The sequence below is a fragment of the Dipodomys ordii genome, unplaced genomic scaffold (genome assembly GCF_000151885.1).
Source record: "Dipodomys ordii isolate 6190 unplaced genomic scaffold, Dord_2.0 Scaffold22, whole genome shotgun sequence".
Taxonomy (NCBI): Eukaryota; Metazoa; Chordata; class Mammalia; order Rodentia; family Heteromyidae; genus Dipodomys; species Dipodomys ordii.
The window spans coordinates 286,723-313,424 of NW_012267238.1; the positions used below are offsets into that span (position 1 = coordinate 286,723).

At 57.0% G+C, this 26,702-nt stretch overlaps 3 protein-coding genes across 3 annotated transcripts; 1 reads left to right on the forward strand and 2 right to left on the reverse strand.

Annotated features, from left to right (window-relative positions):
• Positions 1–8,078: 8,078 nt before the first annotated feature.
• On the forward strand, positions 8,079–11,516 carry Perm1 (PPARGC1 and ESRR induced regulator, muscle 1). Its single transcript, XM_013013918.1, has 3 exons — positions 8,079–10,311; positions 10,869–10,994; positions 11,207–11,516. Exons 1-3 carry the CDS (start codon positions 8,079–8,081, stop codon positions 11,311–11,313), a joined length of 2,466 nt encoding a protein of 821 aa, XP_012869372.1. The 3' UTR covers positions 11,314–11,516.
• A 677-nt stretch (positions 11,517–12,193) lies between these two features.
• Positions 12,194–21,120, reverse strand: Plekhn1 (pleckstrin homology domain containing, family N member 1). The gene is made up of 15 exons (XM_013014079.1): positions 20,870–21,120; positions 20,680–20,779; positions 17,366–17,512; positions 17,186–17,266; positions 17,030–17,102; positions 16,814–16,941; positions 16,561–16,692; positions 16,385–16,465; positions 15,754–15,829; positions 15,452–15,600; positions 14,862–15,008; positions 13,579–13,719; positions 13,202–13,438; positions 12,945–12,993; positions 12,194–12,855 (listed from the first exon to the last, which is right to left on the reverse strand). The coding sequence occupies exons 1-15, from the start codon at positions 21,118–21,120 to the stop codon at positions 12,752–12,754; spliced, it is 1,896 nt and encodes a 631-aa protein (XP_012869533.1). The 3' UTR covers positions 12,194–12,751.
• Positions 21,121–22,119: 999 nt separating this feature from the next.
• Positions 22,120–26,515, reverse strand: Klhl17 (kelch-like family member 17). Its single transcript, XM_013014080.1, has 11 exons — positions 26,207–26,515; positions 26,001–26,122; positions 25,456–25,677; positions 24,976–25,092; positions 24,563–24,776; positions 24,170–24,314; positions 23,919–24,086; positions 23,401–23,489; positions 23,232–23,305; positions 22,891–23,072; positions 22,120–22,678 (listed from the first exon to the last, which is right to left on the reverse strand). The coding sequence occupies exons 1-11, from the start codon at positions 26,415–26,417 to the stop codon at positions 22,450–22,452; spliced, it is 1,773 nt and encodes a 590-aa protein (XP_012869534.1). The 5' UTR covers positions 26,418–26,515; the 3' UTR covers positions 22,120–22,449.
• Positions 26,516–26,702: the final 187 nt, after the last annotated feature.

The window sequence follows — 26,702 nt, forward strand, 5'->3', positions numbered from 1 at the left end:
CCCCTGCGCCCCCCTGCGCCCCCTGCGCCCCGCCCGCCAGCGGCTGTGCCCAGCACCCACCCTGGTGTCCAGCGGCACAGCGCTTGGCCGCGGCGAACCCTCGGAAAACACGGAGAAAGCTGCCACGGGGTGGCTGTCCTTGGACTTGGGCAGGGCGCACAGTGGACACGGCTGAGGGCTGCAACCCCAGGAGATACCAGCCCAGAAGGAGGGCTTGTTACAAGATGGAAACATAGGGCCGCTTTTCCCCTAGCCACACCGCACGTGGACAAGCCCTGTCACTCACCATCCCGGTCCGGTATGGAGCCGCCGTGACCTGGGCTTCACGCTTCCCACAGCCGCATCTGTGGTTTTCTCAGATCTTTCTGGCACCTTGCCTGACCCAGCCCATCTGCAGAGGTCCCTGACACCGGTGGAAGAGAAGACCAGGGTTGGATGTCCAGAGCCCTACACTTGGCTCTCCGCAGTGTCTGGTCAGGCACCCACAGGATGAGGCTGACACCTGAGCCAGTAGGAGGTCCGGCTCCGGTCTTGATTGAGGGCAGACTGGGTCACGGCCCCCTAGAAGCTTGTCTCTGAGCCCCAGGCTGCATGAAGGAGGGCTCTCCCAACTCTGCCTGACCCTCACTTGGAGTCCCCTACCAGCGGGTGCCCTGGCCAGCACAGCGATGGGCTGGACACAGTGCAGCCCTGCACACCAGGAGGTGCTTCCACACAGCTTCCGGTCCACACAGCTCATGAACTGGCCGTGGCTTATGCCAAGCACACTTACAAACCCGGCTAGCCTGAGCACCATCCCAGGATATCTCCAGGCCCCAGCCATAGCCAGGGGCATATCATGACAATCCCAACCATGTTTCTTCCTTGGGATAGTGGAGAAGAGGACAGGCTATTAGTGGAAAGGAAGTCCAAAATGGGTATCCACTGGTGGTGTGTGAGCATCTGTCTCTGTCCGTGTCCACATCACATGAGAGAGAAAGAGTTCTAGCATTGTGTCCCCAGATCAGGTGCAGGAGGCAGCCCGTGACCAAGCTGACCCGCTGCCTCCTGCAGCTATTATTCTTTTGTTTTGTTTTTGTTTTTTTTGGTCGGTCGTGGGGCTTGAACTCTGGTCCTGGGTGCTGTCCCTCAGCTCTTCAGCTCAAGGCCAGCGCTCTACCGCTTGAGCCACAGCGCCACTCTGCAGCTATTATTCTTTGGAGAGACCTTTTCACACAGAAGCTGGAGCTCAATGCTACCACACAGTAGAGGCAGGAGCGTGTCCATGGCTTTAAACTCTCTTCACAATGCCTTTTCCTGCCTGATCGCAGACAAACATTTAGGAGATGGGGTGACACTTTTTCTGTGGCTACTCCCAGCCAGTGTTGGATACAGGGGACTTAACCCAGCTTGACACAAATGGCTACTCCCAAGGTAGATTCACAGGGATCTCCAGCCAGTGGATACACAAATGGTCATTCCCACCATGGCTCAAGCAGTCCTTCCTCTGATACACACACAAGGCATATCCCATAAATGAGATTTCAGAGGACTTGCTTAAGCTGGGTGTAAGGAATAATGCCCACTTGGGCACACAGCACCTTCCCCAGCTGGGCACGAGACATTCACTACATGGATAGACAGATCAGCACATAGAGAACTTCACACACACAAAGGACATTCCCTGGTGGACTCAGGAGTACTTCCCAGCTGGGCACAAGGGGACAGTCTCCAACTGGACATAGACATTTAAGCAAACGTGACCTAGGCTAAGCACCCGGGGCTTACCCTGCTGGAAACAAGGGCACTCTCCAGACAGGCACAGATGTGACCTTCCAGCCTGAGCACAAGAGGACATTTGCCATGTGGGCCGAAGGCCACATAGACACACATGTGACCTGCCCAGGTGAGCACCAGGGGCCTTTGCCAGCTGCAAAGAAGGAGACATTCTCCAGACAGGCACACATATAACCTCAGCTGAACAGATGAGCAGAAAAGACCTTTACAAGATGGGGACAAGAAGACCTAACCATCAACCACAAGGGTACCCTGCCCAGCTGGACGCAGAGGACATTCCAAACAGGTATACAAGGTCCTTCCTGGTTGGACACAAGGGAGCTTTCCCAGATGGGAATGAGGGAATCTTCTCCAGATAAGCACAAAGGGAACTTTGCCAATTGAGCACAAAGGGATTTTCCTAGTTGGGCACAAAGAAACCTTCCTCAGCTGAGTACAGGGAGCCATTTCTCAGATGGGCAAAGCAGGTACCATCCCAAGCTGGCACAAAGGGATAATTCCAAGATGGAAACAAGGGAATAGTCCTCAGATGGGCATGCATGTAACCTCTCTAGGAGCAACTGGACCTTGGCCAGATAGCCATCGGGGAGTCTTCCTCAGATGAGCACAACAGTACCTTCACAGACTGGCCCAAGAGGATCTTCACTGGCTTTGCACAAGAGGTGTAGTCCCGCATGAACACATGGGGACCTTCTCCGGGGTGCTGGAGATACTCCCCAGACGGACAAAGTGGACCGTTCCCAGATCAGCACAAGATGAGCCTTCCCAGCCAAGACCAAAAGGGCATTCTGTAGGTGAGATCAGGGGGCCTTCTCCTTGGAAACCAGGGGACATGCCACAGTGGGCACGTATGTGACCTTTGTGGCTGAGCACAAGTGGACCAGATGAACCCAAGGGGACTTCATCCAACTAGACACACTTGGACCTTCACCAGATGATTACCAGGAAACCTTCCCCACATGAGAATAAGTGAACAATCTGTGGATTGGCACCAAGGGCACACGGAGGAGCTGCCCAGCTGTGCAACACAAGGGGATTTTCCCTAGCTTGGCACAAAGAGACATTGTGCAGATGGACACAAGAGGACCTTTCTCAGCTGAGCCCTGGGAGATCTCCCCTAGCTGAGCACAGGAGACATACTCAGATGGGCACATGTTATCTTTCCCAGCTAAGAACAAAGAGGCATTCCCCAGATAATGCAATGTGACCTCCTATCTGAGCATAAGGGGCCATCCCGTATCTGAGCACAAGAGCGGTCTGCCTATATGGACACAAAGAACATTTCCAAGAATGGCAGAAAGGGACTTTCCCCCAGACAGATAGCAAGGAATCCCCATGGGACATTTCCAGCACACAGGGCCCTTCTTAAGTGGGGACAGGGAAATTCCTCACAAGGGACCTTTCCCCGGATGAGTACCAGATGGGCAAAAAGGGTGTATCCCCTCAGTTGGCTTAAGGAGAGCTTTCCCTGGTGAACACAAGAGTTTTCTCCAGATGGGCACAGGGGACCTCCCTCAACCTGGTCATTCTCTAGATGGGCACAAGGGGAACTTTCCCAGCTGAACACAAGGAGTCCTTCTTCGAGATGGCCATAAGGACATTTTCCCCAGAAAGGTACAAGGGGACTTCCCTAGCTGAGCAGGGACAATCCCCAGTTGGGCTAACTGGAAATAAGAGTCTCACAAGTACTTTTCTGCTTTGGCTGGTTTTGAACCACAATCCTTTTATCTCAGCCTCCCAAGTAGCTAGGATTACAGGCGTGAGCCACCGGTGCCTGGCTGCTTTCTGTTTTTTTAAAGAACTTTTTGTGCCCTAGAGCCATGTTTTTTCCATGTGTGTGTGTGTGTGTGTGTGTGTGTGTGTGTGTTACTGGGCTTTGTGCTTGATAGGCATGTACTCTATCACCCCCACCCCGTCCCCTGTTTTTCTTTGTTGGTTGTGGGGCTTGAACTTGGTCTGGGCGCTGTCCCTCAGCTCTTCAGCTCAAGGCAAGTGCTCTACCATTTGAGCCACAGCGCCACTTCCGGTTTTCTGGAAGTTTTTTGGAGATGAGTCTCGCAGACTTTCCTTGCCTGGGCTGGTTTAAACCGCAATCCTCAGATTTTCCTGCCTAGGCTGTTTTCAAACCTAAGATATCATAATCTCAGCCTTTAAGTAGCTAGGGTTACAGGCATGAGCCACTGGTGCCTAGCTAAGAGTTTTGTTTTTAATTGAGCCACTGGTGCCCAGCTCTGCCCCCCACCCTTTAGTTATTTTTCAGGTAGGTAGGGTCTCACTTTTGCCTGGGGTGGCGTTGGATCACAATCCTCCTATGCCTGCCACGTAGCTGAGAGAATAAGGAGTGTGGATTAGATGATGCAGGAAGGTCAGCTCCATGGTGGTAGGGAAGTCATGGGGGAAGAACCAGTGTGGAGGAGGGAAGGGTCCAGACCAGGGTTGGACTGGCCTCATGACCAGCCTTCGGAGGGAAGCCCTTCCCCCCTCCCACACCAGCCAGAGAACTTCTCTATGTGGGATGGTAGGAGGTGTCTGTGGAGGGCCAGGGACCTAGGTGTGTTCTTCGGCCAGTAAGGAATATGCTCATAACCGAGCTCTGTAGGGAGCTCAGAGATAGCAGCTCGGGCAGAAGGACGATGGAAGGCCATCCAGATGAGAGGGAACAGAGGCAGAAGGGACCACCAAGGAGGAGCCCACTGGAGCCCAGCCAGCTCTCAAATAGAAGAGTTGGCTTTGAATGAGCAGCTACTGCACACCAAAGGTCTAAAACCACTTGAAAGCGTGACAGAAAGTGTGCCATGTATAACTACGAGAAATTGTTGGCTGGGAAGGTGGCTCAGTGGTAGAGCGCTTGCCTAGCATGCTTGAAACCTGGGTTCCATTCCTCAGCACCACATACACAGAAAAAGTCAGAAGTGGTGCTGTGGCTCAGGTGGCAGAGTGCTAGCCTTGAGTAAAAGAGGCTCAGGGACAGTGCCCGGGTCCTGAGTTCAAGCCGTAGGATTGGCAAAAGAAAAAGAAAAAAAAATTGTTGCTAAACTAAACTGTCATAATTTAAAACTTCTGTTCATCAAAAGGCACTATTAAGAAAGGGACAGATGGGCTGGGAAGGAGGCTCAGTGGTAGAGCGCTTGCCTTGCATGCCTGAGGCCCTGGGTTCGATTCCTCAACACCACATAAGCAAAAAGAAAAAAGCCAGAAGTGGCGCTGTGGCTCAAGTGGTAGAGAGCTCGCCTTGAGCTGAAGAGCTCAGGACAGCACCCAAGCCCAGATTTCAAGCCCCATGACCGACAAAAAAAAAAAAAAAAGTACTGGAATAGCTGGAAATGGATCTGTAGTTTGGGTGGTAGAGTGTTAGCTTTAAGCACAAAAGATCAGGGATAGTGCCTAAGTCCTGAGTTCAAGCTCCAGGACCAGCAAAAAACCAAAACCAAAACCAATACCAATAACAAAAAAAAAAAAAAAAAAAAACAGAAAACAAACCAGAAAACTCATCTTTCTTGGTGCCAGTGGCTCATGACTATAATCCCAGTGACTCGGAAGGCTAAAGATCTGAAGATTTGGGTTTGAAGGCAGCCCAGAAAGAAAGTACATGAGACTTTTATCTCTGATTAACCTCCCAAGAGTTGGAAGCAGAGCTGTGCTTCAAGTGGTAGAATACTAGCCCTAAGCCAAAAAGCAAAGAGACAGCACTCAGGTCCTTAGTTCAAGCCCCAGTACTGGAACAAAAGAGGAAAAAAACAGCACTAAGCTGGGCTGGAGTTATGACTCAATTAGTTTAGCCAAGCAAGCAAACAAAGCAAACATGAGGCCCTGAGATAAAATCTCCATACCAAAGCTGGGCGCTGGTGGCTCACGCCTGTCATCCTAGCTACTCTGGAGGCTGAGATCTGAGATCATGGTCCAAAGCCAGCCTGGGCAGGAAAGCCTGTGAGACTCCTATGTCCTATTAACCACCAGAAACCTGGACGCATTACTGCTGGTAGAGTGCTACCCTTGAGCAGAAAAAGCTCAGGGGCAAACGAAAACGACAATGAGAATTCTTGGGTTTAATGCACGGAACTACAAGCAAAACAAAATGAAATACAACAAATTCTACAAAATCAACAAGAAAGATGCAGAATAGTGGCAAAATCACTGAAGAAACACATTTTCAGTGGAGAGGATGAACCAATAGTGAGTGGCTTTTAATTTTTTCAGTGCTGAGCATGGAAACCAGTGTCTTGTTTATGCTAGTTAAATGCTCTCCCACGGAGCTACATCCAGGCCCTTGTTTTTTTGACCCAAGTCTTACTATGTACTTTAGGCTAGATAAATACTCCCGATTCTTCTGCCTCTACCTCCATAATGCTGGGATTAAGGTATGACCCTCAGTACCTGGCTACATACATCCTGTTGTCTCCAAGCTCAAGATCTGTCTGGGATCGTTACCAGGATCCTCAGGGTGAGAGTAACCTACGGATAACCTCTCACTCTGCACCTGATGTACAGTTAACAGAGGGACTTTGGGACCCAACTCTCTCGTCTGCTGGCTGTGTGGCTTTGTGCAAGTTATTCCCCTCCTCTGAGCTTCATGCCCTTCAGAAAGAAGGGTACTCTCGGTGCCTAGCTCAGGGTTAGAGTTTACAGAAAGATGCCCCAGGGCTTGGCACGGGCCCAGGAGATGCTGAGGACCCTGCTTCCCCCCTGGAGCCAGTGGCCGTTTGGTTTTGGGTCTGTACACAGAAGTCAAAGTCAGGAGTGAACCCATTTTGTCCCGTGTCCTTCCCTGCATTCTGTGAGGCCTAGGCACCCTGCCCCTCACCTGACACAGTGGGAGCCCTCCTCCAAAGGCATTTTATGTCCCCACGTCTCCTCCAGCCCCATCAGCAGTTCAGAAACTCTCAGGAGGTCCCTGCAAGTCCTGGAGGTCATCCCCGGTAGGTTCAGGTCCTCCTCTGGTGGCAGAACAATCTGCAGCGTTGGGCTGGGGACAGCAGGTGGGGCTGGAATAAAGTTTCACAGTGCAACAGAGCACAGGTACCCTTCTGCGTGGGAAGGGAGGTACAGTGCTGATTGCTGAGTAACATTCTCTGGCCGGCGTCTGGCGTGACCTTCGCTGGAGCCAGCCCTTGGCCTGGCACTACAACAGAAAGATGTCTCTCACATAGCTGGAGGCTCCTCAAATGCCATCTATTTGTGGCCTGGCCCTGAGACTGGCCCAAGTCACATGGGAGCCTAGGAGTGTGGTATTTTGGGCCATGGGGGGTGGAGCTTGCAGCGCAAGCCCAATACCATGCCGCTGTGGAACAGGCTGCTAGATGCCCTGCTCCATGTCACCGGCCGGCTGCTGAGACCCAGGTAGGCCACCGTTAGACCCTCATTCTTGTCTAGGGGTCCCAGTGGCAGGTAGTACCCACCAAGTCCTCTCTGGGATCAGAGAGTGAGGCAAGGGTCAGAAGCCACAGTGCCTTAGTCTCCAGGCATCTCTCCCTCAGAGTGCCCATCCCACTAGGTCTAGCACAGCTGAGAGAGAGCCCTAGAGTAGCCCCCTTAGGGGTCCGAGGATGGAGTCTCCAGCCAGCTTGAGTCACCTTGGTTAACTGAGGTGGGGAGTTGGGCGAGACTGAATGGGGAGGTGTAGACCTTGAGGACGGCCTGGTCGGGAGACTCACCGCGGCTCCATGATCTCAGCCCCAGGCTGTTCCTGTTGACCCTGGAGCCAGCTCTGACTGGTCCCAGCAATTGACCTTGGTGGATGCAGAGGAAGCATGTCCTAGCAGAGCGGGTGGAAGGTCATCCCCCTGGAGGCTGGTCACCTGCTGGGCACGAGGCCCCTCCTCTGTGGCCTGCCGCCATCTGGGTCACACCGGGACAGGTCACTGGAGGAACGGACCCCAGTGGTCCTGGGTGCAGACCGCGGTGGAGGGAGGCGAAAAGGGGGGTCAGCCCCACCGAGCCCATTTGAGATGTGTGGGAACACCATTGGAACACGGCCATGGGGTTTACAGGTTACTTCGCTAATATGAAATCCATTTGATTTTAGGACTGTGACAATGTGTCATGGTAGTTACCATTTGGAGTTGAGTTGGAAATAGGGAAAGTTGGAGTTAGTGTTTTCTAACTCAAGAATGAGCTAGGTTTGAAAGCAGCAGAGCCTCCCCTCTGGGACCCTTCCAGGCGGGGATGAAGAGCCGGGGAGGGGGCGGGTGCCCTTGGGGTGGGCAGGGTGGCAGTGGGTTCTGCTCAGCCTAGGGGGCCTGGATGTGTGAAGGCCCCCCTGGCCCCAAGTCCTGCTGTTGCTCCAGCACCTCCGCTGATCAGCGATGGACAACTTCCAGTACAGTGTCCAGCTCAGTGAGCAGGACTGGGCCGAGTTCTCAGCCACCACTGATGAGTGTGGCCTCTTGCAGGCTGGCCTGGCCTCCGGAGATGAGCTCTTGTCCAGTGACGCTGACCAAGGGGACAGCAGTGGCGGCAGCCCCCCGGGGCCCCCACCACTCCTCAGTGGGCCGCTGGCTTCCAGGGGGAGGGGCTGCTGGGCCTGCAAGGAGGGGGACGTGGCTACCCAGCAGCTGGTCAGCAGGTCTCAGTGTGAGCCTGTCCTGGCTCTAGGGGCCGGCCAGCAGGAAGCCGGCACGTCCACACATTCAGAAGCCCTGCCGGGCCCCAGCTTGGGTGCTGCCCCTGCCAGCCAATGTTCCTTCCTCCCAGCGTCCACAGCTTCTAGAGGGGAGATGCAGAGGCTTCTACAGGGCCCTGCCTCAAGCCCTGCTGGTGACCCCTCTCCAAGTCCTGAGTCCCCAGCCTGCAGTGCTCCTTCCCAGAAGCTCCCTGAGAGCCCTGGGGCTTCACGGCGCAGCCCTGGCCGCAAGAAGAGGCGTGGTGTGGGCGCCAAAGGCGGTGAGCGCTCGGGAGGCCCGGGCCCTTCTGCGGCAGCGTCCCACGCTCCCGAGGCCAGTTCCAAGGAGGGTCTTGAGGCGGGGACAGCAAAACTGACAGCAGGAGCCTTGAAAGACAAGCCAGATCCAGACTCTGCAGGTGCTCGTGAGCCAGGCTCTGGTCCCTCTGAAGAGGTTGCCAGAAGAGGGCCAGGCTTGGATCTACCTACGTCTGTGCCCACAACTGAGCAAGGTGCAGACCAGATCAGACTGGCATCCAGAGCTGAGCCACACACAGCGTCCAAGGTTTACCCAGATGTCTCCATGGCTAAGCCAGATGCGGCTCTGTCCGCCCCAGTCTCCAAGGTTCAACCAGACATGGCTTCGTCTGTACCTGCCACCAAACTTCAATTTGACACGGCTTTTTCTGTATCTACCTGTAAGCCTCAACCTGACATGGTTTTATCTGCATCTGCATGCAAGCTTCAACCTAACATAGCTTTATGTACGCCTACCTATAAGCCTGATACGACTCTGTCTACACCTGCCACCAATCCTCAACCTGACACTGCTTCGTCTACACCTGCCAATAAGCCTCAACCCAACATGGGTCTGTCTACATCTGCCTCTAAGCCTGACATAACTTTATTTACACCTGCCTCCACCCCTCACCCGGAGAGGACTATGTCTGCACCGGCCCCCACTCACGGACATCACATGGACTCGCCCGTAGCAGGCCCAGGGGCAAAGCCAGAGGGGGATTTGACCACACCTGTCTCCGCGGTTGTGCTGCCCCAAGTTCTGCCTTACTCAGCTTCCAAGGCCAGGTCTGAAGAGAGTGTACCTAGCCCTACTGCTCCCTCCTCAACCCCCGTACCCTGGGCTGAGCCCACTCTGGCAGACACGGAGGTGTCAGTGGGTCAAGGGGGTTACCAAGAGAAGCCTGGAAGAGAGCCCTTAGCCGGGACCCCTGGACACCCTTCTGGGGGGGCCCCACAGGGCCCTGTCCAAGTCACCAAGAAGAAGAAAGTTCGCTTTTCTATGGCTCTGCCCAACCCTGAGGAGCCAGGGTCAGGAGAGGCCACAGGCCCACCCCCCCCAGCTGCACCCCGTTCCCCAGCCCCCCAGGCTCGCGGCGGGGCTTCAGCCTGGGATGCTGTGGCTGTGGGGCCCCGCGCCCCCCCGCCTCGGATCCTCAAGCACCTACCACCTCCATCCCCCTCTGCCTCCTCAGTGGGGCCCGAGCCTGGAGGCCGCTTTGCAGTGACCCTTCCCGAGGCTTATGAGTTCTTCTTCTGTGACACCATCGAGGAAGAGGATGAGGACATGCAGGATGAGGCAGGGGACGGTCAGGCCCTGGGGGAAGTCCAGTGGCCAGATACCTGTGAGTTCTTCTTCCAGGACTTCAGGGTCCAGAGACCAAGGCACCAAAGGCACTTAGTGCCAAAAGCACCCCCAGGAGCTGAGTGTGGAGCAGCACCTCCCCCTGGGGACCCTGTGCCCATCTCCATCCCTGAGGCCTACGAACACTTCTTTGGAGAGGACAGGCTTGACAGCAGGCCCGCCCCCCTTCACCAGCTACAGCGCTTGGAGCCTCTAAAGGAACTGGAGCTTGGGCTGCCCCCTGAGCCGGGCCCAGCCACAGCAGAACAATTCAGCCTGGCGGTCAGGCAAGCAGGTAGGTGTTGATTAGGCCGATCTAGGTCCTGGGAACACGCTGTCCAGGGAGCTAGGCCAAGGGGCCGTGGGGGAGGGGTTAGCCAAGAGGGGTGGTGCTTTAGGATGGGTGGGAGAAACGGCAAGTCCAGCCATTCCAGGACACAGTCCAGTTGGGGTAGAACAGGCAACACAGCCATTCCGGTTTGGCTCTGCAGTGACCGCTGCCTCGAGTCCAGGTTGAAGTGCTAGCATGTGCCCTGTGGGAAATAGCGTCCCACGGGAAGCTAGGTCATAGACAGGGAGGTGAAGACCACAGAGTCACTCCCTCAACGGTCGTGATTCGATTACGACACGTCACCCAGTGTCTTGAGGAAGAAACATCATAGGAGAATACGACGCGTGTGTCCAGACAGGCAGACAGGAGTGTTCCTACGCAGGGCAGGGGTGTTCCACAGCAACACATGCTATGGCAACCGTGTCTTAGAGCAAGTGTGTCCCAGGAGAAGCGAGTCCAACGTGTGCACCGGGAACACCATGCCTCACGGGACCAACGGAGGGTGCACTTCTCTTTCCTAGATGAGCTCCGGGGTCCCTTCACCTCTTTTACCTTTAGCCAGAATGACATGTGCCTGGTGTTTGTGGCTTTTGCCACTTGGGCTGTGAGAACCTCAGATCTACATACCCCAGACGCTTGGAAAACAGGTTTGAGGGCTCTGGGGGTGGAGGGGCTATGATGTCCATCTCCCCTGCTGGGCCGGCAGGGGGACAGGTGCCCAGGAGTTTCAGGCCCTCTGTGACCTTATTTTTCCCGTGGCTGACCTGCCTCCGACCCACTGGGCTTGCCCCGCCCTGTGTGGACTGGGTCTTGTGGGTGGAGCCGGTGACCAGCTGGAGACCATATGCTTCTTTTGCAGTCTTGCTGGCCAACATTGGCACCGTCTCTGCCATCCGCTACTTTCGCCAGCAGATGAGGCAAGGACGCAGCCCCAGCCGAAACCCCAGCCCCAGCCCCAGCCGCTAGGAGCCAGGCTGGCCTGGGAGGTGCGGGACGCTGAGACCAGCCCAGGGGCCCTTGGACAAGGTGCTGCCCCCCTCCTCACTCTCTGACACCTATCTCCTATGGTATCTGGGAAAGAACCAGCATCTTATGTGTCAGCCTCCTTGGACTCTACCGTGAGGCCAGCCAGTAGCCAAGGTCACTCCCCATCCCTGGTAGGAAGGAGATTCAGGTGCTGAGCGGAAAGCTATTTAGGAGGGCATTGGATTAGCAAGTGTAAAACAAGGCACTCAATTAAGTTTGAATCTCAGACATGCAATCCTTGGGATGTTTATCTGAAATTTAACTTTACTGAGCACTGCATTTCATTGGCTCACATGCTAAGGACAGTGGGAGAAGAAAGCATCAGGGCAGCAAGGTCCTGCTGGATCTTGAACACTGGACAGGACATTGGGTGACTTCAAAGCTTAGGAATGGGGGACGTTCGAGGACTCTACTCTGGGCCTCTAAGGCCCTCTGACTCCTGAACCTAGAGGGACCAGGGCCACAGCTGGCTTAGGCCAGGCCCGAGTTGGCGAGCAAGTGCCTGGGGGGAAACCTCTGAAGGCTCCTGCAGCTCCCGCTGGGTAGGTCTGCGGAGCAGAGATGGCGCCCTGGGGTCCAGAAGGAGGGGCAGATGGAACTGAGGCCTTCAGTGCAGGCAGCATGAATGGGACTGAGGCTGAGTGGCCGTGGAGTGGGGACTGAGGCTGAGTGGCTGTGGAGTGGGAAAGCGGCAGAGTGGCCCAAGGTGGCAGAATGATGGCAGGACAGGGTAAGGCTCTGTCCGAGGCGGCATGGCCAGAGCCCCTAGGATAATGGAAACCTGGCTGCTCTGCGTGAACACAGACAAGCACCAATAAAGTCTCTTTTCCTGTTTATAGTGTCGGTGTTGGTGCCTCTGACCCCACATTGCCAGCAATGACTGACCATCTCACCCTGATTGCTGGGCACTCTCCCACATCTGCTTTCAATAGTCTCTGACCCCTATCGACCTTTCACCCTCATGCCCTCTGAACTATCACACTGGCAACCTGACTTTCTTAACTTCACATTCATGGTATCACCCCAGTTCCAAGTAAAGCCCACCACCAGACCTCTCTCCCTCCCTTCCCCATGGACAGAGCTTCGGGAGGGCTCTGGCGGGTGTCCAGGCCTCCTCTGTATCTTCCTGGGTTGTTGTTGATGCTGGCCATGATATCACTACGATGAGGTGCTTCTGCTGGCCTTCGTAGCTGCTGGTGAGGCAGAGGGGCCCAGAATCCGGGCAAGGGTGCTGCTACTCTCAGATCCCGAGGAAGCCCTTGATCTGATGGAGTCAGACTAATCTGGATCTGAAGTGGGTCGGAGGGCGGGATGGCTGCAGACGCCCTCCAGGTCGGCACTGATGAGCGCTCCTGAGGAGCGGCTTGCCTGGAGCCCATCAGATCCATTGGATGAGCCCCCCCTCTGCCTCGGGCCTCCTAAGGTGTGGCCACTTCTGGTGGGAGGGAGACGAGGTCTTCTCCCAGACCGAGGACTCTCTATCTGGTGGGCAGGGCAGAGGCACATCAGGCCTAGGCCTGCAAGAAGCAACACCCATCACTTTACCCAGCAGAGACAGACTCTTCCCTCACCTGGAGGAAGTTGTAGGGGACTGGGTGCATCTTCCCTTGCAGGGGTAACCTGGGAACACAAAACACAAGTCTGAGAGCTGGAGAAGACTGGCCCCCCAACCCGCCAGGACCCTCTCGCCTTTGCCTTGGGGTCCCCACCCCGCTGTGGCTCCCCATCAGGCTGTACCCCCTAACCCCTGTCCCTGGTCTCCCTGCTCCTTCTCTCTCCCCCACCATCCTCAAGACTTCTTTGAGCCCAGGGCATGGCCTCCTCTTACCAGGTGGGGGCTGCTACCCATAAGTTGTGGAGAGTCAGGGGGACGTGTCGCCTGGCCTTTGACAGAGCCTCGGCGCCTCTGAGAGGCGCGAGACTGTGGGGCTCTTTTGCTGGAGAGCAAATAGGGACCCAGGAGACCAGGGGTGCTGGAGAGTCTGGAGCTAGAGTCAGAGACAGGCACCGAAGGGAACAGGCTAGATGGGTCTGGTCCAGGTGACGTTCGCACAGCACTGAAGATCTGCCAGAAAGTGGGAAAACAGGGGCCCCAGGACTGGACCACTGTGGAGCTCAGGGACCCTTAGCCCAAAGATACACCCCCTCCCCACCCCGCTTTTCTTCCCTTCATAGCCTGAGGGCTGCTATGTTACCCACACCGACCTCATCCAGGCCTTGGACATCTGTGAGCTTGCGATGGGAGGTGGCAGGTGGTGTGTAGGGATCCGCGTACAGCGGGGAGTGTGGTGTGTCCAGAGAGTGGTCTAGTGCCTCTGGGCTGTTCTCCAGGTCTGGCCCTTTGACCTACAGAAGGTGAGAGATACAGGTCCCTCTAGCTAGAAAGCAGCCAGAGTATTTTATCCTCTGAGCAAGAGATTTTTCTTTCCTTTTTTTTTTTTTTTGGTTGTGGGGCTTGAACTCTGGGCCTGGGCGCTGTCCCTCAGCTCTTCAGCTCAAGGCTAGTGCTCTACCACTTAAGCTACAGCACCACTTCTGGTTTTTTGGTGGTTTATTGGAGATAAGAGTTTCATGGACTTTCCTGACCAGGCTGGCTTTGAACCGCGATCCTCAGATCTTAGCCTCCTGAGTAGCTAGGATGACTCCCGTGAGCCACCGGCGCCTGGCCCCCAGTGAAACTTTTTTTTTTTTTTGGTCGGTCATGGGGCTTGAACTCTGGGCCTGGGCGCCGTCCCTCAGCTCTTCAGCTCAAGGCGAGCACTCTACCACTTGAGCTATAGCGCCACTTCTGGTTTTCTGGTGGTTTATTGGAGATAGGAGTCTCACGGTCTTTCCTGCCAGGGCTGGCTTTGAACTGCTATCCTCAGATCTCAGCCTCCTGAGTAGCTAGGATTACAGGCGTGAGCCACCAGCGCCCGGCTCCCAGTGAAACTTTTTTTTTTTTTTGGTCCGATCGTGGGGCCTGAACTCTGGGCCTGGGCGCTGTCCCTCAGCTCTTCAGCTCAAGGCTAGCGCTCTACCACTTGAGCCACAGCGCCACTCCCGGCTTTTTTCTTATGTGGTGCTGAGGAATTGAACCCAGGGCCTCATGCATGCAAGGCAAGCACTCTACCAATGAGCCATCTTCCCAGCTCTCCCAGTGAAACTTTTATCTCTAATAAACTAATCAGAAAATCAGAAGTGGTTCTGTGGCCTAAGTGGTAGAGCACTCGCCTTGAGCTGAAGAGCTGAGGGACAGCGCCCAGGCCCAGAGTTCAAGACCCACGACCAAAAAAAAAAAAAAAAAAAAAAGTCTGAAGGACTTTCCCTGCCTGGGCTGGCTTTGAACCGCGATCCTCAGATCTCAGCCTCCTGAGTAGCTAGGATCACAGGTGTGAGCCACCGGCGCCCGGCTTAAGCAATATATTTCTGAGTACCCCAGGACTACCTGAGCAGAGAGATAGGCAAGAAGGAGGGCGGCCGGGATCGGGAGCATGTGCTAGACTCACTTTGGCCAGGTCCAGGCGCAGGGGCCGTGGAGTGGCCCTGCTAGGCACTTCCCCTCTGGCTCTGCTTCTGGGCGATCGGCTGCTGCTGCTACGCCTCAGCTCTGTCTTCCGCTGGGCAATGCTGGCACAGTCGGAGCTGGCCAGGTCCTGCAGGGATGACGAACCTTCTAGAAAGTTCCTGTTGACCCCTCTCCCACATAATTCTCTGAGGCTGCACAGGGGTCCCATGAATCTGAGACCCCTCATGGAGGAGTGGGGATCCAGGCTCAGGATGGAACAGTGGGGGATCCAGGCTCAGGATGGGGCAGTGGGCTCTGGGCTCTTCAGCCATGGACGCCTCCCCTGTTCCGCCACTCCCCAGGTGCTCAGTTGCAGGCTGGGCAGAGCAGCCCATACAGCCTAGGGCTAAGGGCTTGGGCAGGGAGAGAGGAGGACACAGGGCAATCTGAGTCCCAACTGCCCTGTCTATCCAAGGAGAGCCAACCTTGGCTACCACCACCACTCCTGGGCAGCCAGGAGTGAGCTGGGTGGTTGAATCCCTCCCTACCCATGCCTGTACCACCCGTCCCCCCGTGGTGGCAAGACTTCACCTGTGTGGGCCCCTGAAGCTCTGGGGCGCTTGGAGGGCCGGGCGGCAGGGGGCCCCCGCCCTTGCGGCAGACTGTGCGGAGGCAGAGCAACCAGTGGCTGTAGTCCTCGTAGCTGGCGCACACCACACGGATGGTGTTGATGAGGCGGCCTGGAAACAGACACGCGCTGGGGCTTGGAGCAAGGGCGTACTCTGCACCTCACAGAACCCCCAGCAATGAGCTGCGGCATCCACCGGGCTCACGTCCCCCTCGCCCCCCCCAAACCTATCCAGGCCAGGGCAGAGTCTGCGGCGAGATTCCACCTTCAATCAGAAAGGAGCGGATCTGTTTCTCCTTCTCCTCCAGGTTGATGTGGATGGCACTCAGTGGCAGCTCCCCCTGCGGGACACTGAATGAGCGTCTGCCTTTATCCGGGCCTCCTCGCCCCCCGGCCGGCCATTTCCCCTCCCCCCTGCCCTCTAGAGCTCAACTGGGCCTCTTCCCCCCTGCCTCCTGGTGGACCCTTGCCTGCCCACAGCAGATACAGACAGTTGCTTGTGGGGAGGCCAACATGTGCATTTTCCAGTGACACTAGCTGCACACTCTGGCCCCAGAGAAGACACACTCACGCACACATGCAGAGAAAGACACTGGGAAGATGACACTTGGAGGCCCTGGGCCAGCACTTAGGAGGGAGTCCCGGGAGCAGTCTCGCCCTGGCCACTCGCCCCAGGGGTCTGGATGGTGGCTGAGGAGCCTCAGGACAAGATGGATGTGCAGGTGGGGATTCCTCTGCTTCAGACAGAGACCAGACTGACCAGGATAGTGGCCCCATATGGGCATGGCCCGGTGCTCTGTCCCAACAGGCCCAGAAATACAGGTTCCTCTGATCCCAGCTCCCACTCCAGTGGGGCACCACCCTAGGGCGGGTGCACATCTACCTTAAAGATCTACCTTAAAGCTTAGCCCATCTGGCTCCTCAGAGAAAATGGCCAGAGACCCAGGGTATAGGACCAGGAGCCGATCCCACTGCTCCTGCAAAGGGTAAGGGACAGAGCAGCGCTGAGCAGGCCCGCACCTGCCACTGGAACCTCCCCCGCCTCCTTGCGCCCCCATGTTCCTCCACCCACCTGGGAGGGAAGGTGCTGCAGCTTGACCCTTGATGCACAGATGGCACTGTACGCTGACTCCTGCCCCGACGCCCTCTGCAGCCGGTCCAGTCTGCGCTGCAGACTCCAGGAGAGCTCATCCCCCATGGGTCCCTGAGGAGGGGGAAGAAAGAAGAGGAGGGGGAGAGGAGGAGCTCCTCAGAGACAGGCGAGAAGGGCTGGGGCGGGGCAGGGTCTGCCTCCCTGACTCCCCCGACTGGGTCGGGGCACTAACCTGAGGGGGCGCCGAGTGGCAGCGGCGCAGGCCACCGACAAGAGCCATCTGTTTCTCTAGGTGGTAGAGCCAGCGGTGGAGCTCACCCTCACTGTGGCAAAGAACGAGGAGGGGAGCAGGCAGCGGGCCTGGGGGCGGAGGAGCTGAGTGGAGGGCAGTCCCCTTCCCCAGACCTCCCGCGGGCCCGGGCTGGGGCGGACGGCACCACCCACACACCTGTGATCTGGAAGGCATGCTCTCGGGACCCCTCCAGTGGGCAGATGCACAACTCTGTCAGCGGTAGCAGCCCCTGTCACGGTACAGGGCAGGAGAGGCTCAGGACTCCCAGGGGATGTGGGCCATGTCTGCTGTCCTTTTGCCCACACTCCTTACCTGGAGCGTGAGTCCTTCAGAACCATGGGCTTGGAAGTAGAGATGGGAGGGGAACAGTTCCAGGTAGCAGTCACTCGTGTCCTAGGAAAGGGTGGGCCCCCATCTCAGGATCTGGGGACCAAGCTCCAGGCTGGCCAGGATGCTGTCCCTGAGCACGTCCCCACCTGGCATGATCCCTACCTGGCTGTGTTGGAACCGCAACTGAACCTTGGCATAGTGTACAACTTTGCCCAGGTTCCTCACAGATGTCCTCCGCTGCCCCTTCTTGAACACACTCAGGAATGGCTGTTCCAGATTTTCATGTGGATTCTCCAGGCTTGTGATATCCTGAGGAGCAATATCAGGGGAGGGGCCAGAGCCCAGCCGATATACATAGGGCCACTGTTATATGTCTATATTGGCCTGGTCTATCCATGCAGTCACACAATGCATATGTTAAGAACCCACCTACGGGCTGGGAAGGGGGCTCAGCGGTAGAGCGCTTGCCTTGCATGCATGAGGCCCTGGGTTCAATTCCTCAGCACCACAGAAGCAGAAAAAGCTGGAAGTGGTGCTGTGGCTCAAGGGTAGAATGCTAGCCTTGAGCTGAAGAGCTGAGGGACAGCGCCCAGGCCCAGAGTTCAGGCCTCAGGACCAAAAAAAAGAACCCACATATGAGGGCCTGGGAATGTGGCTTAGTGGTAGAATGCTTGCTTAGCATGCAATGGTTCAATTCCTCAGTACCACATACACAGAAAAGTACAGAAATGGCACTCTGGCTCAAGTGTTAGATTGCTATCCTTGAGCAAAAGAAGCTCAGGGACAGTGCCCCAGGCCCTGAGTTCAAGCCCCAGACTGGCAAAAAAAAAAAAAAAACCCAAACAACCAAAAAACAAACACCCAAACCCTACATATGTACAGCTCCTACACACCTCCTTCTCATGAACACAGTGACAGACTATAATACAAGACACACAGACTCACACTACCTGGTCTGTGGTAGAGAGTCTAGGGCTCAGGAGACCAACCCTTACCCCATTATCTCCTAGGCTGTGCAGTCTGGCTTTGGTCATTCTGCCTCCCCAGACTTGCCAAGGAGCTTTGGGGGTATCTAGATGGTCCTCAAAACCCTCCCATGTCTCCAATGTAAGCCAACAAGGGTTAAATACCTGGTTCTATAAAAAACAAAGAAAGCCCCAAGAGTCTGACTTGTACTATTTGACTATTTCCCTGTTACAAATATTCCTGACACCATTCACTTTAAATTACCAGGACGACGCCCGTGAGCGAGCTTGGGCAGTGTTATAGTCAGCTCTCATGAGCCTAAGCTGGCTGCCCCAGCTCACCAACCACACGGGTCTCAGTCACAGCAGGAGCCGAGGTTCTGGCACTGATCCCCGGGATTCTGTATTTCATGCCCCACATCCCCTCCGATGTGCCCTCACATCAGACGCCCGCACGTCTCAGGGCCTTCGTACTTTGCTGCCTCTCTGCTGAGATCATTAAGCTCCAAGTCCCCACCTTGCCCCCTTCAGAGCCGTGCTCAGGTTTTTACCTTCTTCCTGCTTGGATAAAATTCCAACTTTCAGTGGTTGAAAGTGAACTTTACAACTGTGGCTGGGGACAGGAAGGAAAAACTGGGAGAGAGTGAGGGAAGTGATGACGGTGTCCAAAAAGACATGTGCTCTTTGCCTGACTTAGGTAGCTGTAGCCCCACCGTACAACACCTTTATAATAACAATCAAATGGAATAATAAAGCTATTGTACCATTCAAAAATTTTCCCATCTCACTTAAACTGCCCTTCTGTATCTTTTCTTGTTCATGTTACCTGTCACTGTCGAGGGAAAGGTCACACAGTGAAGGCAGGGATGTTGTAGCGATCTATTTTGTGTGCTGTTGTGTCCCAGAGATTCATAGGACTTAGGATGGGCTTTGGGATCTGCGCGTCTGCTGAAAGGAGGGAGGCCAACATCTACACACTAGGCCAGCTGTGGCCCTGAGTCCCCTATCTATGCAGGAGTCAGCCGATCAGAGGCCATGCTCTTTTGGACGCTGCCCAAGGCCACCTGTGCGGACGGCTATCCCTTTGCCAACCTCAGCTGCCCCTTGGGGAAGCCCAGGAATGTGAGGCCCAGCTCACTTCCTCCCTGACTCTGGGTGGGGCCTTGTGCACCCACACACACCCTGTGTGGGAACTGACGCTGCACAGCACCTGTGAAAAATAGGCCATGCAGCTGGCTCCAAGGCCCAGGTTCAGCCGTGGAGTGTGGGGGAGGATTCAGTTTGGAATTGTGGCGGAGTCCACTCAGATCCCAGAAAAGCCTGCTCCATTCCTGCTCCACAGCCCTGTTCACCTTTTGAGGCTCCCTTGCTCCCCTCCAGCTCCTGTGTCCTGGCTGGGGAGGCCCACTAGAGTCACAGTGGCTCATGACGCTCCTTCCTAGTCACACTGCCTCCTGGCCCCAGATGAAAGGGCCACACAGAGAGGGCTCACTTTATGCCCTGCCAGGTGCCCTCATCCTGCCCACTTCTCTGTGAGAGTGTGGCTGCTGGAGCTGCACCTGCCAGTAAGGAGTCCAGAGACCTCAGAGAGCCCACGAGCAGGTGGCACAGGCTTCCCAGCCTGGCGGCAGCCTGCAGGAAAGGCAGAGTCCTGGAAAGGCAGACCAGGTGCCTCGCAAGGGCAGAGCGGGGCCTGCTTCCCACAGCTCAGGGTGCCTTTCCCGGGAGCAGGACTTGGTACACCCTGATGGGCGTGGTTCCAGAAGAACCAGGGGGAGGAGCCTGTCAGACCCGCAGCCCAGGCTCCTGCCATCCCAAAGCCTTCCCAGTTGGGAAAAAAGGAGCAGCAGTCTCTTTCCTTAGCGAGCTCTAAGTCCCCCAGGGTTTGGAGATGGGAAGGGATGTGAGCACTAACCTACAGGTGCACAGGGAGGGGTGCTGGCGTAGAAGAGACAGGGAGCTGTGTGCTGTGGTACAAAGAAGCAGCTTCCTGCAAGATAGCCTGGGGAGAACCTGAAGCCTAGAGTAGGTGTCAGGCTCCAACTCACCATTCACCAGAAACTCCTGACTTCCGGTGGCCCTAGCCGGTCACTGTGAAGGGGTGGGCGGGTGGGTGGCGGCCTCAGGTGTGGGTGCCTACCCGGCTGGGAGGCCCCACCCGGGCGTGCGGCTCACCACTGACTCAGTGCTCGTCTGGGTTTCATTCTTGGCCCAGACTTTCGGCGGATGAGCTAACCCAGGGTAGAACAGTGTCCACTCCCTCACCTTGCCTTTGGTCCGAGCCCCCCACCCCAGGTTGACTAGGGAGATCTTGAGCTATATAGACACAACAGTATCTGTCCCTCTCTCTCACCCACAGACTCCCCCCCACCCCGAGTTCTACAGGAGGGTGCAGGGCAGCACCCAGACCCCAGGCCCCATGCCGTCCCCCACAGCACAGCGGGGGTGGCACACAAGGTGCACAGACCTCGGTGGCTGTTGTGCTCTAGTGGGACACGCCCCTCTGCTCACCGTCCCAGGGATGTAATGGAAGATCTTGTCTGCTGTCGCGTCCCCGTCGGGACTAGCTTCAGTGCCAAATAGGCTGGCCAGCTTCCTCGCGCTGTCCTCTCTGGGGGCAAGGGAAAGAGGGCTCGGAGCCTGGCTCTGGGCAGCAGGCTGAGGGAGACCTTGTGCCCATGGGCCAGACCACCCTCCTCACCTATTTCCCTTCAGTGAGGGCTTTCTGGAGAAGGAGGCCCGCAGCCTCCTTGGGGCCTGGGGAACGCAGTGGCTGTTCCCCATGGGTGGAGGCAGCTGACCTGGGCCAGGCGGTTGGCAGTTCTGGAACCCTCCGTCAAGAACATCCTGCTCCAGCCTCCTGCAGGGGGCGGGGCTGTGGGAGGTCCTGCTCCTCCAGGGGCGGCTCAGAGGAGGAGCTTGTGTGGGAGGGGCCTCACCCCTGCCTGACATCTGGCCATGGTGCTGGAGGGCAGACCAGCCACAACAGGGAAGACACCTCCTTCAGTGGAGAGAATCCCCTACCTCAGCTTTCTGTAGACACAGGGGGGCCCTGGGGCCCGGTGTGTGGACACACTGATGTCAGGTGTTCAGGCTGGGGTGTCTGGGCCCTGCAGTTTGGTGAATGCAGGGACTCTCTCCTTCAAGCAGCCTTCCTCCTACCTCCCACCGCCGCGCCAGCGCACCCTCCCCCCCCCGCAACCTGAGCATACAGTTTGAGTCATTAGTGACTGTCGGGCATGTGCTCACTTGCAGTCACTAAAGCAGGAGTCTGTAACATCCAGAAAGAGAAGCAAGACCTCCCCCCCCTCAGCCTCAGCCAGGGTCCCCAGGGTTTAACTAAATGTAGGAACGCAGCCCTGTGTCTTCTAGGTGCTCAAGTCATAGTCAGAGCCCAGGATGATCAGGAACCTCAGCCCAGGCTAGCAATCAAATCTTTGCTGTTCCACAACACCTGAATGCAGAAGTTCTGCCTTGCAGCCCCCAAAATTAATGCAGCATCTGAACTAGGTTGATTATCCACCTACAGACCCTTACCCTGGTATCCTGATAGTACCCGAGGCTGTCCCACACACAGCAGGGACTGAACGGACCAGAGATGGACACTCAGCCTCAGGCCATGTAGCCCAGGAAACAGGTTTATTTTCAAGTTGGCTCATATTGCTGTGTAGGGTCTGAGTGCATTGTGTGTGCCCAGCTCCACACAAGATCCAGAAAAGACAAAGCTTTATGCAGATCCACATACAATGTGCTTTCTGCCTTCCTAGGATAGTGCCTGGCTGGGTCTAGTAAGTACAGTGTACAAAGCACTGGCTAGGGATCTGCATCTTCTGAAGAAGTCCCAATCCCTACTCTTGCTTTGTTAACCTGGCTGCTACTCTGCAGCCGCCCGCCGTCTGCGGAGCCCGGACGGGCCACGGGCCTCTCCTGAAGTACCCACCCCCATCATTTCCCACTGCTCGCAGGCAGTGGAAAGACATTCTAGAGGGCTGCTTGGTCCCCTGCAGGGAGGTGACCCTTGAGAGTAAACACCTGAACTGGTAGCTGCAGCACTGCTCCTCTGTCATAAATAATCCATACATAATAAATAAGCAAGTTGACAGACGGCACAAACATAAACAAACAGAGATGAAGGCAGACACGTGGACGGACGGTACACGAAGTCCCTGGTGGGGGCCGTCATTGCCCCCAACATACAGCCAAGGAGCGGGAGGCGTGGGGCGCCTCCCAAGGCTTAAGGCATGTGGGAGGCTGTGGGCCTCGGTGCAGTCTTCACCCAGGTCAGAGGCTGGTAGAGGACACTGACAGCGTAGGTGAGGATGGTGGGGGGAAGTTCAGCAGCTCCAGCACCGCCACTCCCACACTGCTGCGCCTCGTGAACATGCAGGACGCAGCCACCCATTTGTTGGTCCTCGGGTTGTACTTCTCAATGGAGTTAAGGCTGGAGCTGCCGTCATTGCCCCCGACCGCATACAGCCAACCATCCATGGCCACCAGGTCATGTGTGCTCCTGGAGACGGGCGGGCCAGGGTAAGTGCCGGGAGTAGCTAAGGGAGCAGCGCACGAGAGCACTGCTGGGAGGTGGGGCTGAGAGGGCCAAGGGAAGCCACAGGGTGGGTGAGGACCACAGGGCAGGAAGAATCAAGACCTGCTGCCAGGGTCATGCACAACCCCTGGAGCTACCCTCCAGGACGACCTGCGGTGGGTGCCGGACATGCTGACCTGCGGATGTTCATGGGCGCCACGCTCTCCCAGGCACCGGCTTTGGGGCTGTACCTCTCCACGGAGTTCAGGCAGCTGGTGCCATCGTTGCCCCCGGCCACATACAGGGCACCCTCCAGCACAGCCACGCCTGCTGAGCTGCGACGGCTCAGCATGGAGGCCACGGGAGTCCAGGAGTTCACCTGTGGCAGCAAGAGGAGGGCTGGAAGTTGACACGACGTAGAGGGGCCTCCTGCCCCTACCACAATACAGACCCTGCTCCAGGGCGAGTGACTAGAGGACAGGTAAGATATTGGGGCGACACCCCTGCAGGGGTGATGATGATGGGGTGCATTATGCACCTGGGGCTCATACTTCTCCACGGTGGCCAGGTGTGATGAGCTGTCGTAACCACCCACAGCATACAGGTTCCCATCTGCAGAGAGGCAATGTACCCATAATGCTCTTGCTGGCTACAAGGGCTGGGGACGGGGAGAGCAGGCACCACAGGAAGCAGGCCCTGTCACCCACCAAGTGTGGCCACGCGCACATATCGCCTCCGGGTGCTCATGGCAGCGACGGACGTCCACGTTCCCGTCAGTGGGTCGTATCGTTCGGCACTGTGGGCACCAGACTACTGCTGACCATCAGCCAGGACCGGCCCTTCCCAGTGGCATGGCTGAAATCCCATGCTGGTAACCACAAAGGCCATGACCCCAAAGTGCTAGCAAGGCCTGCCAGGTAGGCAGACTACCGGCTGCCCAGATGAATATCCTAACCAAGTGTCCCCCTGGGCCTAGACCTCGAACTGAGGGGAGAGCCCTAGAGGGGAAATGGGGTGATATGGAGCCCTGGCCTTGCTGATGGGTGCCCAGGGTCAGGTTGGACCTCTCTCTATTCCTCCTTTACGGTGTGACTTAGTGGTCACAAGACAGCCGTACCTCCCAGTGCTGAGCCAGCCCTGCAAGGCCCGGGGGGCTCCCCCCCAGCTACTACCTCCCAGTGCTGAGCCAGCCCTGCAAGGCCCGGGGCCTCCCCCCAGCTACTACCTGTTGAGGCAAGAGGCCCCATCGTAGCCGCCCGCTGCGTACAGAAGCCCATGCAGGGCGGCTACACCCAGGCAGCTTCGCCTTGTGCCCATGGATGCCTCCGGCTGCCACGCGTTGGTCACAGGGTCATAGGACTCCACAGTAGCCAGGTCTGAGGTCCCATCGTAGCTACGAGAGGGGTCCACTACAAGTCAAGGCCCGCACGGCAGGCACACACAAAGACCCGACCCAAGTCCAGACTCCATGCTTACCCGCCCACAGCATACAGCCGGTTCCCGACGGCAGCCACCCCTACACGGGCCCGGCGTGTGGACATGGAGGCCACCACATGCCAGCGGTCAGTGCGAGTATCGTATGCTTCACAGTCCCCATGGATGGCAAAGAGGCTCCCACCACCTGGGGAGAAGGGGGTGGCAGGGTAGGAGAGGCCCCAGGAAGTAGTGGGAAGAGGCTCCAGCACAGCCCGAGAGTCAGGGGCAGAAAGAGATAAGATTGGGTCAAAACTGACGAATCACAACCCACAGGGTCCTTAAATAGCCCCTGAGTTGAAGAGGAAGCAAGAAGCAGGACAAGATCTGAATACTGTGATAGGGGTAGAGGGAAGGTCCAACATGGGGACCAGTGGAGAAAGGGATCAAGCATACCGACTGCAAACAGCACAGGGCCAGCACCTTCGCAGCGCCGGGGCCGAGTGCGGCTGGTGCCCAGAACGCCTCTCTGCTCGGGCAGCAGGTGGAACTTGAGGGCCTCGATGAGCAGGTCTTTGCAATCAGGGTGGTGCCTCACCAGGCCCTCGGCATCCACATGGCCCAGCAGGAAGTCACGGCTCAGGAGGGGCAGCCGAACACACTTCATCAGCTGAGGCAGGGATGTCAAGGTCAGGCACGACGCGCTGGCACACCTGCCCCAGGCCTAAGAACCTGCTCAGGTCCCCAAGTACTTGCACTGCTTCCTCAGAATCCCCGAATAGGAGAGGCTAGAGACTCCTGCGGGCAAGCTTAGATCTTAGTCCTCTGCTTCCTCTCCCAGACACAAGAGTTCCCGGGCAGGGCCTCACCCTTGGGACATGCTGCCTCCGTGTGTCTACATCATGTTTGACCCAGCTTAGGACCGCACGGTAGACATCCTCCTCAGAAGGCACATTCAGGCTGTCACTAGAGACCAGTTCCAGCACCTGGGGGTTAGGGGCACTGACCTCAGATCTGAGGGAGCAGGGAACTCTGAAGGTACCTGGGAGGGAGAATCTGATGGGGCAGGGAGGAGCCAAATAGGAGTCAGCATCCATAGGTCTGGCTGGTGGGGGCAGGGCCAAGGTTCTGAGTGCTCTGGGACCATGGAATTAAGAGACTGGGGATTATGAAGGGAGACACAGTAAGGACAGAGGTTAAAAGGTAAAGGCTTGGGTGGAGTTTGAAGACAGGGACAAGGTGAAGGCTGTCAGAGGATGGATTGGTTATGGATCCACAGGTCAGAGCTAGGGATGAAGGTTGCTGGGGTCTGGGCTGGGGGTGTGGCAGGACCTGGGCTGGTGTGTTACCTGCTTCAGTGGCAGCAGCATGAACTCCTCCGTCTTGGCCACGTCCACGAAGTGCTGCAGCACATACCTGTGTGCCGCCTTGAGCAGGTCACCGCATGAGTGCGTGTCTGCAAAGCCACGGATGCCCAGGCAGTTAGAGGGGTCGAGCTGACTCAGCAAGAACTTGCAGCAGGCATCGCGAACACCATTCAGCTGCAGGAGGCTGGCAGCCGGGAGCAGAGTCTGTGGGCATGAAGATGGGGTGGCGCAGGTGGGGTGGAGAGGCAGCCGGGAGCAGAGTCTGTGGGCATGAAGATGGGGTGGCGCAGGTGGGGTGGAGAGGCAGCCGGGAGCAGAGTCTGTGGGCATGAAGATGGGGTGGTGCAGGTGGGGTGGAGAGGCAGCCGGGAGCAGAGTCTGTGGGCACGAAGATGGGGTGGTGCAGGTGGGGTGGAGAGGCAGCCGGGAGCAGAGTCTGTGGGCACGAAGATGGGGTGGTGCAGGTGGGGTGGAGAGGCAGGAGAGACTAGGAATAGAAGACAGGCCTGGGGGCGAGGGCGCCTCACCTGCACATTGCCCTCGCCCACCACAATCTCCGCTGTGTACGCAAACTGCACCAGCTGGTCCAGAGCCTGAGGGTCGATGTCATGCAGCGTCACGTGCGTCTGGCGGCTCTCACTCATCTCATCTGTGGGAACAGGGAGTCAGGCTGGTGCTCGACCCGGGCCATCTGGAGAAGGCCCCCAAGTGTCGCCCAGAGTGTGGTACTTGCTTGTGAACATGGCGTGGAAGTAGGGGCTGCAGGAGGCCAGCACCACCTTGTGCGCGCGGATCTCCTTGGCAGCCACGTGCAGGACGATGTCACAGAGGAGGCCGCGCTGCCGCATCCGGCTCATCACCACGAAGGCATCGTGGTAATGCCGCTTGGAGTTGTGAGCGACACTGTGGCCCTCGCGGCTCAGCAGCTGCATGGCACCTTCCATGGGGGCTGCAGGCCTGGCCTGCCTGGGCCGAGCTCGCTCTGCCTCAGGGCTGCAGGCGGGCAGGGCAAGGTCAGGAGCTGCCTCGCTGGGAGCCACTCACCCCCCCCCCTTGAAGTCCTCAGGTCCATCCTCAGCAGTCCGGTCCAGCAACCCTTCCAGGGCCACCCTGCGCTTCCCTCGGGTCCCGGGACCTCCTGGAGCCGGACCAGACTTTCCCCCCATGGCCTGGGGTCAGGGGCCTGAGGCCTGGGTCCTGGTTCTCGGCCCCCACGAACAGCGAACAGC

Excerpts from the sequence above, each read along its gene's own strand:
- Perm1 (XM_013013918.1), top strand. The coding sequence starts at position 8,079 with ATGGACAACTTCCAGTACAGTGTCCAGCTCAGTGAGCAGGACTGGGCC. Across the intron at positions 10,312-10,868 it reads CCTGGCGGTCAGGCAAGCAG|ATGAGCTCCGGGGTCCCTTC; the intron begins GTAGGTGTTGAT and ends TCTCTTTCCTAG. Across the intron at positions 10,995-11,206 it reads CCCAGACGCTTGGAAAACAG|TCTTGCTGGCCAACATTGGC; the intron begins GTTTGAGGGCTC and ends CTTCTTTTGCAG.
- Plekhn1 (XM_013014079.1), bottom strand. The coding sequence starts at position 21,120 with ATGTCAGGCAGGGGTGAGGCCCCTCCCACACAAGCTCCTCCTCTGAGC. Across the intron at positions 16,942-17,029 it reads GCATGCCTTCCAGATCACAG|GCCCGCTGCCTGCTCCCCTC; the intron begins GTGTGTGGGTGG and ends CTCCGCCCCCAG. Across the intron at positions 16,693-16,813 it reads GCCACTCGGCGCCCCCTCAG|GGACCCATGGGGGATGAGCT; the intron begins GTTAGTGCCCCG and ends CCCCCTCCTCAG.
- Klhl17 (XM_013014080.1), bottom strand. The coding sequence starts at position 26,417 with ATGGAAGGTGCCATGCAGCTGCTGAGCCGCGAGGGCCACAGTGTCGCT. Across the intron at positions 25,093-25,455 it reads TGCTGCTGCCACTGAAGCAG|GTGCTGGAACTGGTCTCTAG; the intron begins GTAACACACCAG and ends CCTAACCCCCAG. Across the intron at positions 23,306-23,400 it reads TGTGCGCGTGGCCACACTTG|ATGGGAACCTGTATGCTGTG; the intron begins GTGGGTGACAGG and ends GCCTCTCTGCAG.